Raw genomic sequence first — 15,631 nt, 5'->3', positions numbered from 1 at the left:
AAGCACTGAGGCCTCCAGCCAATAGCTGCATGAGTGAGCCTGGAATTCAGCCTAGCCTTCAGGTAACTGTAACCCCAGCAACGTCTAGATTGTACTCCCTTAAGAGACTCTCAGTCAGAACCATCCAGCTAAACTGCTCCTGAATTCTTGATCCTCACCTCAAAAATCATATGAGATAATAAAAGTTTGTTGTTTTAAGCCACCAAGTTTTGGGAGTAATTGTTACACAGCAATAGATATGCAATACCAGGTCTGACAGCCAACCAACCAACCAACTTGTGTTCAGGTTACTGACCACCCAATGTATTATTGCCTCCATTCTGCAGCTGAGAAAAGAGGCCAAAAGAAGTCAAGTAATTTGCCCAAGGTCTCACAGTAATTGGAAGCCCTAAGTCTTGAACTGCATCAACTTAACCAATTGACTTAACAAATATTTCAGTGACTTTAGTATTAAATAAAATACTAAGGGTTGTTGGTCTTTAGAACATGTAAAAATGATGCTTTAAAGCAACAACAAGTACGTGAAAAGAAACATGCTTAGAGTAGCACTTTTGCTGAGTGCCCCAATATTTCCCGCTATTTAGGTTGTGAGCAGAGATTGGTACAAAAAGAAGTTTATTCTGATCCTTGATTGGGGCTTGTTGCCAGAGTTTGGTCTTATCCAATGCAGTGCATAATTTGTGATAAAATTGGCAAGAGAATGTATGCTCCAATAACTTGGCCGATTGCATTAGGCAAACAGAGTCTTAAAGAGTATTATTTATGATAAAAGCTGACCAAGGATTCTTATATCAGAAGAATGGGGGTAGGGGAGCATTAATGAATGTGAAACACCTGAACACAATAAAACCCAGGCAGAAGCATACAATGTTGACATTCTTTTGGCTTTTATTTTAGAACAAAATGTCTCTCCTATTCTTATAACTACTGGGATTTTTTTTTTTAATTTCAAGAAACATCACTTGCTCACATATAAATCCTCTATTTCTCAGGCTGAGATATTCAAGATGCCTATAAGTAGACCGAGTGTCAACAGAAAGGGCCAGCTCAGAGGTCTGGCATTCTCCACAGGGAAATAGGAGAGCACCACTTGGTGGGAAGTAGGAAGAGTAAGTCAGGGCCCATCAGGCTGCTAATATCTACTGAGTATCAATGGACAAGTTTTTGGAATCATGAAAACTGTGACCATCCCTTGTTTTTCCCCCTCAGCTTCTCAAAGGGAAAGGAGAGATAAGAGGAGCCCAAAATATTCAGCAGGAATAGGCTTATTTTTGAAGGCATGGTCAAGAGCTGACCCCAGGGCCAATAGAAGTTTGTCCATTTAAAGTTTCTGGCCCATAATTTAAGGTAAGATTCCTCCATAAATGGAGTGTCTCATAACCAGTATTTTGTGTGTGTGGTTCTAGGATTGTTACATAATTTTGATGTGCCTCATTCCAGTGATTTCGCAGTACACTTAGAATAAAACCTAAACTCCTTATGGAGCCTAGAAGGCCCTGGATAATATGGACGTTGCCAACCTCACCCAGCTTTTCCCTCATACTCTCCCCAGGGACATGGCCAGGTTTCAGCCACCCTGGTCCCCTACATCCTCAGGCATCCTTAGTTAGTCACTTCTCTAGGCAGTGGGATTTCCTGTTCTACTTTATCTCCCCTTTCTTTATCAGATGTGCTTCTTCTTGTGTTCAGTTTCCTGACTACCCAATGTAAATGAGACCTCCTTCCCTCAGCCTGTCCCATAATCCTGATTCACTTTTTGCCACTGAACACTATCAGAAAATAACTTGTTTATTTAATTATAAAATAATATGACATTTTTTGAGCAGTTTCTACATGCCAAGCACTGTTTTAAGGGTTTTCATTGTAATAACTCATTTAGTCCTGATAATAACCCATTATACACACTACAGATGAAGAGACCAGGTCACAGGTTAAGAACCTTGCTTGAAATGATGCAACTACTTCGTGCTGGAACCAGGAATTACCCCAGGATTTGTTTCTTGTTTTTTGTCTGTCTTTCATTGGGCTGGAAGCTCCATGGGAGAAGGACCTTTGTAGGTCTTGTTCACTGCTATAGCCCAGCATGGTCTGGCACATAGTAGGTGCTCAATAAATAGCCTTTTAATGAATGAAGGAATGAAAAGATTTCAAAGCCCTACCCCTGCTCCCATCCATTCCATTTTCTGGGGTATGTGTGTAGACGTTATGCATCTTCTATTAACTTTCGCCAAGTCCGTGAATCACGTGAGCTCTGCTTCAAACGGACCCCTGCTAGGGTAAGTCAGTTGAAGTACCAAAAAGTCTCCTTACCTGGGCACGCTCTTGCTGTTGAGACAGACGTGTTTTTCAGCCGGGTCAAGCACGCTCTTACAGCTGGGCGTTGCGAACGTGATGTTGCCGGCACTCCAGGCATCTGGGACCCGGTTAAGTTCGCTTTCTCATTTCTTGATGGAAGCCATGCCTTCCTTGCCATCTTAGCTGCGAGGGACACTTGGGGTGTTTAAAAAATTTCAAGACGAGTGGGCTAGGTTGGTGTCTGGAGGGAAGATCCTACAGCAATTACCAGAAAATGTCTAATAGGACCAGAGAGCCCTGCGTCCTTTTGAGCACTTTAAAGATACGGGATGTATGTCTGAAAACAGGAAAAAAGGAAAACCAGGGATTTCAAATATTACAGTATTTTTGGTAATAAGAAAAATTTAGTTTATAATTTAACCAAGGTGCATTATTTCCCAAGATCAATTTATTATCTTCGATGTTGGCTCCTGGGTTGTTGACGCTCATGGGTGGGCTGGATTAACGCTCTCATAAACACCTGAGTGTGCTCGCGCTCATACTCCCGGCAGCGAGCTGGGGAGGCGCGGAGGGCCCCCAAAACCGACACCTGGAACTTCCTCAGTTCCTCTCTGGAATCCCGGCGGGGCCGCAGTAAGCCGGCAGGACTGGCGTTCTGCGAGTGCCCAGCCCCTCGGCGGATCCGAACGCGAGTGACTCTCCTGGCCTCTTCCGAAAACATGCCAGGTGCGAGCCGAGTGGCAAGCTTCCCTCACGTCCTCCACGCCACAACGGCGTTCTCGCAGTCACCATGGGCGTGCATTCCTCTCCTCGCTCGGCTGTCTCTCAGTCCCGGAGGCCTCGGAGCTGAGACCTTCTGCCCACTACAGAGGAGGAGGTGGTGGCTGGAGGGCGGCTTAGCGCTGAGGCCAGGCAGGTGGGTGCGGGCCTGGGAGCCCGGGACTTCCGCGTTTGGCTCTACCAGGCTACACCTGGGATCTTCCACCGCAACTGCAAGGCTGGGAAAGGCCTGTTGTAAAAGTTTAAGCGGGAGCAGAAGGAAACTATCTAGCGTCTTCTTTGCAGACAGAGTTGTGCGGACACTGGGCGTTCAAAGATAAAACATGCAGCCACTGCCTTGGAGGAGCTCGAAGTCTGGTGGACTCCACGGGCTGCGACAGGGCTCCACGCGAGGCTGGGAAAGGGGCATGAGATGGAGCGGGCGTGAGAGTGAGAGCATAAGAAGGGGTCTTAGCCCAGCACGGGAATCAAAGAGGACTCCCCAGAGGAGGTGAAGCCTTGAAAGAGACCTGAGGAACCGAAAGGAGTTGGCTGAAAGGAGAGCGCAGAAATGCTCCCTGCAAAGACCCAGAGCCACCGGAGAGGAAGGCGCACCTAGGACCTTGCGGAGTGAGGGGGAGGAGAGGGAGCGGGGCCAGAAGTAGATAGGGTCATGACCCCCAAGGTCCCTCCTTCACTTCTACAAGAACAAGGACAGTTCGCTGGCAGCATCCCTGTTGCTCAGGTATCCAGACACAAGGCTTAGGCTGGCACGCAGCCTGCTTTGAGTTATTGCGCTGCGTAAAGGTGCGCGTACGTACTTAAGGGTGTACGTGGATTCTTTCCGCAAACGCGGAAGCGGAAAGGCCGCATCCCAAGGAGGTCTCAAGCTTTGGGGAGTGGCCTGACTGCCTGAGGCGAGAGCTTCAGGTTGCGGATAAAGCAGTAGGCGCGTCTAGACGACCTTTGTCCTAAGACCTGTTCCAGCGGTGACCAAAGCTCCTGGCTCTCCCCAGGGGCCCCCTCTCCTGGACGTCTGCCCCATGGGCTAGGCCTGGTGGGGAGGCAGAGCTTAGAGGGACAGCTCAGAAGAAGGTAGAGGCATGGGCTGAAAACAGAACCAGGAAAGACTCCGGGATCACCGAAACTCCTTCGAGGGACCCAGAACTGAGTCTTGAATAAACCCGTAGCCAACCAGCGCTATGTAAGGGCTGTCAGCGGCTGCGCGGTTCGCCTAGAGACGCTGGGACGCCAGACTGGGAAGGCGCGGCCCTCAACCCTGAGTTCCCTCCCAGACCGGAGTTCAAGTCTCAAGGCCAAGATGCGCTAGGGGATGCTGGCTCCCTCCAGGGTCGGTGCAGTCATTTGGCACCTGGGGCTCCGGAACCTGGGAAACACCGTGGTGCTCTGCCCACCAGCTGCCACCCCACCATTGCTTGCTTTTAGTACAATCCGCTCAGGAGTCTTGGATTACGAATTAGGATGGAGTGTGAGATGTTTAGAGTTTAGCGCAGACAGGAGTTGGAGGAGGAGATTTGAGGAACTGAAGGAGGGCGCACGCCTGCCCCGAGTTGCCTCGGGGCAACCGGAATGAATTGGCTCAGAGGCTGCGAAGAGAGAAAGGGTCTACGACCTTTTGCCAGATAACCTCCTTGAGCAGTTTCTTAGAGGCTGGTTTGCATTAGCCCATTAACTCAGTGTGTAGGTTTGGTATCCCCCGAGGGTTCCAGAGTGAGAATTTGCGGGTCTCTGCCAGACGCTATAGCTCTCTGCAGAAACGAACATTTCTGTCATACTTTCCTCAATCCTAGAGATCGCCCGGTGGAACTCAAATTGCCTGGCTCTTAGACCTCCGATCCCTGGCAGGCTAGAGAGCAGCGCTTAGTTCTCAGGCTAGTTCAATGTGAGTAGGGGTTACCTGAGACTCTTGAAACCCTCCCTGGACAAGGCTGAAAAACACCTCTACTTTCTGGCAAACCAAGCTAAGTGAAACTTCTTGCAGAGAACAGGGTTAGAGGACAGGATGAAGGTCGGGGCTGATGCTGAGAGAAATGTAAAGACTGTGCACCTGTTCACAAGCCCACGCGGAGGTGGTGCACTTGGCGCGAGGTCTATTGGCAGGGAAGCCAGGTCTTCGAACCGAGCCTAAGTGAAACAAGCGCAGGCGTAAAGATAGTCTTCCGGTGAGGTTTATCTACATTGCAGGTTTCCATGGCTCTGATCGTCTAGCGAAGGGGTTCGCCTTTGGCTTGCAGCACCATCTAATCTTCAGACCTGCGCCCGCGTGGGGTGGAAAACAAATTAGGGGTTTTCAAATCTCATACACCCAGCATCACCACTTCCCACTGGAGTTATTGGCAACTCGCTTAGCCTTTCTCAACCTCAGTTTCCTTATCTGCAAAATGGGCATAGTGCCCACCTCTCTGAAGAGCTCACTCAGATGAGAAATGCCACGGGTCTAATTGTAGGAAGGAGATGCAAAGCCTTCACCTTAAACTTGATACACTATATGATAAAGAAAGCCCCTCTCTTCCTGCCTCCTCATTTTCTGCCTACCTCCCCCACCACCAACTCCTCCAAGACCGCTGAGCGGTGGGTTTCTGGTCGGTCGGTCCTCCCGAGAGAGACTGGTGCAAAAGCCAATAAGCCTGGAACACACGCAGGTCCTGCTGGGCCTGGGACAATGGTTTCCATTTAATAAATATTTCCCCTAAGGGCATTTCACATTGGGCAGGCAATTATTCAAAGGAAACCGGCACGCAGGTTGGCTCTGAGGGTTATTTCGTCCTCTTTACCCGAAGAATGCTCATCTGACGCAAGAAACGAGTCTTAAATTCTCGCCGGATGGAAGAGGTGCCCAGGGACAAACCGACCCCGCGTGCCAATACAGCCTGAGACTCCATTCTAGGGCATCTGCAGCAGGGGGAAAGGGAAAGCCCCCACGCCCCACCGGGAGCATGCCCGGCCTGCACTGTCCTTCCCGAATGAACAGATGTAGGGGGAAAGTTGGAGGTTTAAAAAAACACTAAATAATAATATCGTAAATAGGAATCATGACGGAAATCCCATTCCCCGGCCTCTCCACAAAAGTGAAGAGCGGATCCCTGCGCTCTTCAAGGCTCATCCAGCAGGGTTTGAAAACTGCGCTGCCAGACAGAAGGCCTTCCCGCAACGGCTTGGAACGCACCTCACCCCTGTGCTGGCCCAGGACCCAGCGCTTAGCCCAGGCGCCACATCCTGGGGCAGGGGTGGAAGAGGAGCCGGAGGGACATCCCGTGAGAACGCTGCCAAAGGACCCCAAGGGTATGGATAGAAAACTTTATTTCTCTTTTTAACCTGAGTTTGATATATTCTTTTTTCTTTTCCGAGGATCTTTGACAAGGGAGGAAAGTGCTGTCCTTGCATTTCGTGGCGATGCTGTCCTGTTTATCAACACGCGCTCTCGGCTCACTCGCTTGGCTGCCCCTTCCTTTGGTCTTTGTATTCCAAGCCCTAATTCTCCTTTGCACGACTGGGAAAGGAAACAGGCACGAAGAGTTTTATTTGTTGACAGTGCCAGAAACAATGTGGAATCCAAGTCCCCAGTCCTGAGCTGACCGCTCTGTTCTCTCCCTCTCTCTGTCTTTCCCTCACACCTCTCCCCGCCCCCACTAGTCGCGCGCTCTCTTTCCTCCCCCGGCGCGTTGGCAGGTGCGCCCCCTTGCCTTCTCTGCTGCTGATTGGCGCCCAGGTTGGGGAGTCACCGCCCCGCGCTTATGTCAGAGTGCGTGCTGTCCGGGCCCACCTCGCCTTTGAACTTCGCCGCTTTTGGCTCCCGTTCACCAGCCTCCCTGCATTCTCAGCCAGGTGCTGTGCTAGGCAAGGCAGCTCCGGGAAAACCACGGGAGGGGGGAGGGAACCACAGAGGTAGACACCGGAGAGAAGAGAACCAGAGAAGGCGAAAGTGGAGAGGGGGAGAAGGAGGAGCTTCCTGCCCTCGCCAGCAAATTACCTGGCCACTTAATCCCAGAGACTCCGGTACTTGGGCCCCAGCCTCTGGTACTGGCAGCCCCCAGCCGGCTGCCCTCTCCTCCCCCCGCCCCTTCTGTCCTTACTTGCCCCCCCCGGGGGGCCTGCCTGGGTGCCGGGACTGGCATGATCAGCTGAACTTTGCGGGGTTAGCGCTTCTCTCTGGCTTCCCCTCAGCGGTGCGGAGGCGAGGGGAGCTCAGAGCACCGGCTCTGGACGGACAAACAGGCAGACAAACAACCGCGCCCAGGCTCGCCTGCAGAGCCCCTACACTCCCCACCCCCACCTGCCTATCCTCCGGGACCATGTCCAAACCTTCAGACCACATCAAGCGACCCATGAACGCCTTCATGGTATGGTCCCGAGGCCAGCGGCGCAAGATGGCCCAGGAAAACCCCAAGATGCACAACTCAGAGATCAGCAAACGCCTAGGCGCCGAATGGAAGCTTCTGTCCGAGGCAGAGAAGCGGCCGTACATCGATGAGGCCAAGAGGCTACGTGCCCAGCACATGAAGGAACACCCTGACTACAAGTACCGGCCACGGCGCAAGCCCAAGAACCTGCTTAAGAAGGACAGGTATGTCTTCCCCCTGCCCTACCTGGGCGACACGGACCCGCTCAAGGCGGCCGGCCTGCCCGTGGGGGCCTCCGACGGCCTCCTGAGCGCGCCCGAGAAAGCCCGGGCCTTCTTGCCGCCAGCCTCGGCGCCCTACTCCCTGCTGGACCCCGCGCAGTTTAGTTCAAGCGCCATCCAGAAGATGGGTGAAGTGCCCCACACCTTGGCCACCGGCGCACTGCCCTACGCGTCCACCCTGGGCTACCAGAACGGAGCCTTCGGCAGCCTCAGCTGCCCCAGCCAACACACGCACACGCACCCGTCCCCCACCAATCCGGGCTACGTGGTGCCCTGTAACTGTACCGCCTGGTCTGCCTCCACCCTGCAGCCCCCCGTCGCCTACATCCTCTTCCCGGGCATGACAAAGACTGGCATAGACCCTTATTCGTCAGCCCATGCCACGGCCATGTAACCCCCAGCCCAGCCCACCAGACCTGGAGGGTGACCTGGAAGCGGGGTCGGCACCCTGTCCTCTGCGCCTAGCCCGGGGCCTGCAGATGCCTCCGGGTCAGCCGTGCCGCTACCCTACCCCAGACTCTGCCTCTCTTCCAGGGGGATTGTAGGGGCGTCCTCCCGGACCCAAGGCGCAGACAGGTGCCAGAAACTTGCGAACATATGACAGCTATACAGCTGCCCCTACCCCGACTGTCCCAAAACAAATCTCCGATTGTACCCCCTTTGGACAAAAAAAGTAGGCAGTTTTGCTTTATTTATGTCCCCTTCTCTCTCCTCTGATGGGCTTTGGACTCCAGAACCCCCAGATCCTGGTATTATATCTAGAATATGCATATATATTTTTTCTTTTGCACCCTGGAGAGTTAGCTGTGTCTCTGTGTTTTGCCATCAGACACAACTAGGTGCCATTTGCCCTTTATGTGTGGGGGGAAAGGCTTAAAAGTTTAAAACTACAGAAAGGGAAATATTTCTATTTAAAATCATGCTATGATAGTGTTTGCTTCTTTAAAGGTAAAACAAAGGGACCCACATGATTATTTTCTCTGTATAAAGCAGTGTTCCTAGAGACCTAAGTTTACTTTTAGACAGAATGTCGGGTTATGAAGTCAGGAAGTAGAAAGTGAACAAAAATTAAAATAATAAAAACATCCTACATGGTCATAAATGTTTTGACGATGTCTTGGAAATGTACCTAGAAGGATTTCACCTCCTTACTCTGTTCATTTGTTGAACAAAGACGTTTTGAATAAAGACAATCTGTCATTGCAAAAAGTAACCTTTGATGTGCATAAAATCTGAAGTCAGGAGGCCCTGCCCGAGGGGCGGTGGAGTTGGGTCGTCGGAGGCTTAGAGTGCATAGAGTGACTCTAGCAGTGACGGCTGGCCTTGCGTGGGCTGAGCCTGGTGGCCTGTGGGCCAGGTGCAAAGGGGCCCAGAGTCTGGGATTTGTCCCAATGAATCGCAGCCTCTGGACCCGCTATTTGCCTTTAGTGGCTGGACAAAGGTATCCATCCCTCAGATGTCACTCCTTCCATGCCTTCTTCACAAAATAATCAGACCACTTCAAGGAGCAAATGAGTTAAGACAAAAGCCGACCCAGACCTCTGAGATCTGGGTGCTTTTTCTTTTCTTTTAAACCAAACTCCAAAAGAATGGAGAAAAGCGCAGCATCTACTGGGAACCAGTTGTGCACTAGGCACGGAGTCCTGCAGTGGGCGTCTAAGTTCAAATGCATGGGGGAAGACTGGTNCCTGCAGTGGGCGTCTAAGTTCAAATGCATGCGGGAAGACTGGTGCAATCGGTATTTTTAAAAGATGCTTGAGGACACTGCTGCTGGCTCTTGGGTTTTGGGGCTCCATGCTGGTTCCGAGGTTAAACAATCCAAGTCTAAGAAACCTAGAAAAACATGTCTTACATCCTCGCTCCCGACTATGGGAGACTTTTTACTAAGACCCTGTGGGAGCCAAGGAAAAAAGAAGGCGACACAGCTCAGGCATGGAGTTTAAAAAAAATCATAAAAATTCAATAACTTTTAGCCCTTGGTGTTTAACAAAAAAGCAAAAGAGCCTTTTCTTTTCCCCACTGGGTGAATGTCAGCTTGAAGATTGCTCTGTTTTTCGTAGGGGAGAAGGGACCTTCTGATGCCTTCCAGCCCAACTCTTTGGAACTTGTTCTCAAACTCAAAGGGTGCTCCCTCACCCCTGTTTCTCTCCAGTCTCACCCCCAAAGCCATGCTCTTGCATGTCTTTCCATAGGTCAGGTGCTTTTCCCACTAGTTTTGATGTGGTGTGGGATGGGGGTGGAGGGCAACCTAGCGATTTGTCTGCTTTCTGCTTCTGTTGAGGGATTTTTGCGCTTGCCTCTGCCTTTTCCAAAGGAGTTGGTGGCTGGAAGTGCAAGGGAAACGTTGTCAACAGACACCAAAGCCGAAAACCACCGATTAGCATATTGTCCTCAAAACAATTAGAAGTGTTTGAGGTGTTATTTGGAGCCTATTCATTCGAGCCCCTTTGTCAAAGGGGGATTTTCATTATTAAAAAAAAAAGTTAGCAGTTGTCCATCTGGCTGAGCTGAATAGCAAAGTGATCCGTGTTGTATATGCTTTTCTCATTAAGAGCTCTTTTGAGACCGATGTTAGAATTAAATGGTATAACACAATTAACATACACGGGCGCTGAATAGGAGGGGACGCCTATAAATAATAGATAGATAAATAAATGAGCGATCAGGCGAAGGTAAACAAAAGCGGGCTGTGGACGTGTAGGGGGAGGCCGGGCGGGCTGCGCCACGCTTACTTAGCATCACAAAACCCTCTTACAAATCGAGACAATTAGGAAGTGACTTGCCTCTGGTGGCCGTCGGGTCCGGGGGCTCTAGGCGCTTAGGGAAGGCCCCTCCTTCCGCCCCCTAGGAAGCCCAGGAGGCCTAGGGCGGAGGCAACGCGGTTTCGCTGTCTGATATAACCCCAACTGACAGTCCTGTCAGCCGCTCTGATCTCCCTCATAGCTCAGTGTCCCTTAACATCTCCTAAGATGAAGCTTACAGGGGTCTGGGTGTCTCCCCGCAGAGCCCGGCGTACCAACGCCCCAGGTGCACAGAACGCCCTGGCCCGAGGAGGATTCCGGCGCGCACGGCCCTACCAGGGTGCCCACGAGACTCCCGGGCTGAGTTAGGCTGGGAAGGGGTACAAGGTGGATCCAAGAGGGGAGGCCTCGGGCGGCGGCGGCGGAAGCTGGAAAACTGAAAACAGGGTTCCAGACTGCGCTTGGCCCTGGGGACTCCAGNGAGTTAGGCTGGGAAGGGGTACAAGGTGGATCCAAGAGGGGAGGCCTCGGGCGGCGGCGGCGGAAGCTGGAACACTGAAACAGGGTTCCAGACTGCGCTTGGCCCTGGGGACTCCAGAGGGAGCTCCAGGAAACTGGGGTGCGCTTGGAGCGGGGAGGCGCCCGTGTGCTTGCGGCTGGGTGATTGAAACTCGTTTCCAACCAGCAGAGCGCGCGGGGCCCAGCGCAGGTCCCGGGACCTAAAGCCGTAGACCTAGCTCAAACCGTGTCTGTCTGTTCCACCTCGTCTCTTTCCTTCCTAGTCGGGCTAAGTCCAGCTCTCTGTCCTCCTTAGGCCTGGCCCCAGCCTCAGCCCCGCAGGACTTGCCTCTGCCTACCCTCCCGCGCCCCGAGGGCCGCAGAGGCTCCGCCGAAGTGCGCGGCTGCGACTCGCCCTAACAAACAGCCGAAATCCTCCTTGTCATGCCGCTGACAGGGGCCGATTACTGACTTTGAAGTCAGGCGCAGACAAAAAGAAATCCCCTGGGGGTGTGTGTGTGGGGGGGGAAAGCAGTCCCTGTCAAACCTGTTTGCTCACAACTGTCTCTCTCTTTCAAGAAAATCATTAAAGCAAACCTGTAGGGAGAGGAGCGCCCCGCCCGCCCGGAGTCGAGGAGAGCCGCTTCTCCCGAGCGCGCTACTCGCAGCAAAGAGCAGTCAAGAGTCGCCCTCGACAGACTCTTGGTGTCGTCGGGAGAACGCGAACTCCCGAGGCGCGCGGGGCGACCGGGACCCAGCAGGAGCTGACTCTGTGGACTCCTCCGCGCTCTGCGCGCGTCCCGCAGCCTGGGAGTGCCGGACATCTGCCCGCAGCCTTGGCCTCCCTGGAGCAAGGGGCAAGCTTGCCAGAGAGGGCCCAGGCCTCCCGCCTGCAGGTGTAACTGCTTCCAGGGAACAAAAAAATTGACCCCAAAACATGCCACGCTCACCCCCACCTCTCCTCTACTAGGCATTTTCTAGGACCCTGGAGTCCTGACCAACACGGGCTCCAGATGGCAGCGGGTGGCCCTGGTGTGGCAGGGGCAGAGTTGTTTGGGTTTTAGTTAGGTTTTCTTTCTTAAACCTTGGCAGCCCTCTGACTCAGGGGCACACTGGCCACATCGTCTGGGAGATTCGAGATCGTTGGCCCCCTTCCGCTCCTGGCCTCTCATGGAGAATCTCAGCAGCCTTTCAGGCGCTTCCCCAGCGTTGGATCTGTCTCCAGAAATCTTTAATTCCCTTCCAGTTTCGGGGTTTTCTCATTTAAATATCAATTTCCTTAGAACCACTAACTTTTTATGTGGGCGACACCAGCTACTTAAAGTAAATCTCACTGAGGTGTGAGTGACTGACATCTGAAACCCTCTTAACAGTTGCATTTTAAAACAATCTAGATAACCTCCTGGAGTTTCCAGTCACCTAAGCAGGGAGATGTTCGGTCAGGCTAGGGTCTAGGGGACTTTCCTACACNAGGGGACTTTCGTACACCGCGCTCCCTAGAGAATGCCTCTCCCTCATGGGCAGGCTCTCTGGATAGAACTGAGACTTCCAGAGCCAGAAACAGCTNAACTGAGACTTCCAGAGCCAGACAGTGAGCCTGGCACTAGGACTGCCCTCGAGGATTCTTCTTCGGCTCCTCCCCAGCTCTGGTCTTGTCACCATTGTTCAAACGGACCAATGAATTTCAAGTCATTTGAATTTGAATATCATGTAATTCACAAGATTCGTGTTAAGAACTCTCATCTCTTTATTTGCTGAGTGGATTGCGCGTGTGTATGAGTGTGAGAGAGGAAGGCAGAAGGGACACATTAATTTTGGGTACAGGAGATGCCACAGCCTTTCTTCCTGCACGGCCAAGAGGCGCGCCCTCCCAGCCTCTCTCTGACCCTGCCCTGGCCTCGAGACCCTCGACCCAGCTTTGGGGGCACCATTTGGGCTGGTTACTCTCTTGGCGCCATCGGGATGGGCCTTGTCCTGGAACCAGAAGCGTTGGCGCTCGGCAGCTGCAGAGAAATTAAGAAAATAATAAAGTTGGGGACGGGGTGGGAATCGCTAGAAATTCTGGGGCCGGCGTAGACGCGGAACTGGAGATTCGCGGTCTCCTCGGCTTAACCCTGGTTCTGTGAGCTCCGAGGGCCGGCGACTTAGTGGTGCCTGCCCTGGCACTGGGAAGGGAGCTGGAGGCGGAAAAGAGAGCCTCGATACCCCCTCCTCGCCCAACCCCCGATCCTGCGCCCGGCTTAGCCCTCACCCGCGGCCCCCCGCCAGTCCCTGGGTTCGGGTGTATGAGTTGTGCTCTTGAGAAGCTGGAAGGGCCTCGGGCCCAGGAAGTTCTTGAGCGGCCTCCCTAGATTCTCGTCCTCTTCGCTCGAATTCCTGCCCTGGGCATTCTCTCCGACCCCCTCAAAAGGCCCCAAGAATTTGGTCTGAGTCGGGGAAGGGAACGGGTCCTCAGGCCCGACAGAGACAGAAAGGAGCCTGCGTTTCCTCTTTGCTACAAAACGAAGGAGTTGCGCTATTCTGGCGGCCAGTGGCCATTTCCAAACTTTCTCACTCTTGGGTCGGGAAGAGAAGCAATCAAACGCGATTTGTGCCTTCGGGGCAGGGCTGGAAGGGACTTTAGGAAAACTCTGCCAGCCGGCCGTACCGCACTCCGCCGGGAGCAAGGAGGAAACGAAGCCCAGACCCGACGGCCGCGAGCTGGGAAGACCGGTAGTTCTAGAGCGCAGGGCCCCTTCACCCTCCAGGCAACCGCGTCGCCTGCTGCTCCCTGCTCAAGAGCTCAGCCTCTCCTGGGTGCCTCAGGGCTCGGTGGCACCTCGGAACACCGAGGCTCTGCGGGCGCTAGGGCGGCGAGAAGCCGGAGGGGACGTGTGTGTGAGGCGCGCGCTGGGTTCCGCGGGAGAGGCGGGAGCCGCGCACCATCCTAGCTGACGGAGGGCGGAGAGCCGGGAGTCCCGAGAGCCGCAGAGCGGCTCCCGACTTCCTGCAGCGGGGCCGAGCCCCCGCGGGCTCTCGGGACGCCCCGCCCGGGGACCGCGGGAGGAGGGAGAGGGGAGGGAGGGAGCCGGAGGCCGAGGCGCTCGCCGCTGGTCCCCGTTCGCCCGGCACCCCCCGTGGCGCGGCGAGTCAATGGGATTTGCACACTCGAGGTGTAACAGCATTACTGCATTAATTACCATTTCCATTTCACGTCCAGATTGTTTACTTATCTGCGGGAAACATATGTCGGGAGAAGTTCACATTCCGGATTCTGCTCCGCTGCCCAAGGTGCAATTCCGGGGAGGCGGCGAGGGGGAGGGGAGGGCTTCAGATTTTTTATTACACCCTCTAGCCTTATCTGCCGCTGTAAATTATGAGGATCCTCCATTGAGCGGCATATGGAGATTATATACTTTTTTGAATATCGTTTCCCAAAGCCTGCAGATTTTCACTTTGAAATGAAACAATCCTCTGCTGACTCCCTCGGGGCCCGGCGCCTGCTGCGCTCCCCGGCGCGGCCTGGGGGACCCTTTTTGTAGGGCCGGACACGCACCCACAGCCCAAGTGCTGCGGCTGCTGCCCAACGGAACCCCATTTTCCAGGATCGGAAATAATCTCTCAGGGAAAAGCCATCCATCGAAAGAGTTTAAGAACCAAGGCGGCGCCCCTGCTGTTTTCTGCACCTCATACCCGGACTTCTGCGCGGTTTGCAGCTCTTTTTCGTTTTGGATACCCGCATAGACGCGAGCCCACTTCTGCCCTCTTGCTACGCCTGGCTGCTCCAAACCCGTGGAGAGGGTGGAGGAGTCCACGCCTGCCGACAGCAGTCGGCCTCGCCCTCACGCACCTCGAAGGTTCCCAAGCGCATTGGGCTTGGGACAGCCAATTTTAGCTTTTTTGTTTGGGGGGCGGTGGAGGTGGTGGGGAATCTGCCCCCGCTTGAGACCGCTTATTGTGAACCCGGAACGGAAATCCTGGGTGGAAGGCAACTACCTCCCTGCTCCGGGATAAGCAGGACCAACCAGAGCAGCACGGACCGAATCCCATCTTTCATATCTCTCGGAGACTCGTTTCAGGCTGAGATCTGAGAGGGAGGGAAAAGGAAGAGGCAATCATTGTTCTTCTTTTTTAAATTTAATATACCAAGCCACCCGTTCAGGTCATTTATATGCTTAATTTAGTGATAAAAGTCAATAAGCAGAATCAGAGGATTCTCCTTTCTTTCTATTTCTTTTGACCACATTTTTCCACAGTAATTGGGAGCACAGTATAATATATATGCCTCTTTTTTTTTCGTTTAATGCTTTGTCTGCAATGCAATTATAATAGGTGTGCTTTTTGTAATGTAATGTGTTTGCCTTCTTAAGGACATACGGAAAAATATGCCTTGTATGTGGTTATTTTTCATCTTGTTTGGGTTTGGCTTGAAGTATTACCCATACTCCATATGTAGACGCCTACTCTCAAAAACCAAATTCAGGGATTTCTCTGAAATGCCCGTTCTTAGGATGCTAAATATCCCGCGGGAAACGCATTGCAATGTTATACCAGGAACAATTAAATGTACCAAAGCGATTCAATTAAGGTGGAAAAAAGTAAGACGGAAGAATGAGGAAATAAACAGATTCTTTTCCATTAAGTATTGTTTTGGGATTTCTAATTTTTTCAAGACCTCTAAGAAAATTGTGAGGTGTCACTTCTCTCTTCTGGGTCT

At 52.8% G+C, this 15,631-nt stretch overlaps 1 protein-coding gene across 1 annotated transcript; it reads left to right on the top strand.

Annotated features, from left to right (window-relative positions):
* Positions 1-7,367: 7,367 nt before the first annotated feature.
* On the top strand, positions 7,368-8,090 carry SOX14 (SRY-box transcription factor 14). The gene has a single exon (XM_002923329.1). It carries the CDS (start codon positions 7,368-7,370, stop codon positions 8,088-8,090), a length of 723 nt encoding a protein of 240 aa, XP_002923375.1.
* The last annotated feature ends 7,541 nt before the right edge of the window (positions 8,091-15,631 follow it).

Source organism: Ailuropoda melanoleuca, chromosome 6, assembly GCF_002007445.2.
Source record: "Ailuropoda melanoleuca isolate Jingjing chromosome 6, ASM200744v2, whole genome shotgun sequence".
NCBI classification, from domain to species: domain Eukaryota; kingdom Metazoa; phylum Chordata; class Mammalia; order Carnivora; family Ursidae; genus Ailuropoda; species Ailuropoda melanoleuca.
Note: the sequence above shows the minus strand (reverse complement) of the source record. Positions and strands in the feature narration are given on the sequence as shown.

What these genes read in the sequence shown, in the direction of transcription:
- SOX14 (XM_002923329.1), top strand. Translation starts at nt 7,368, where the DNA reads ATGTCCAAACCTTCAGACCACATCAAGCGACCCATGAACGCCTTCATG.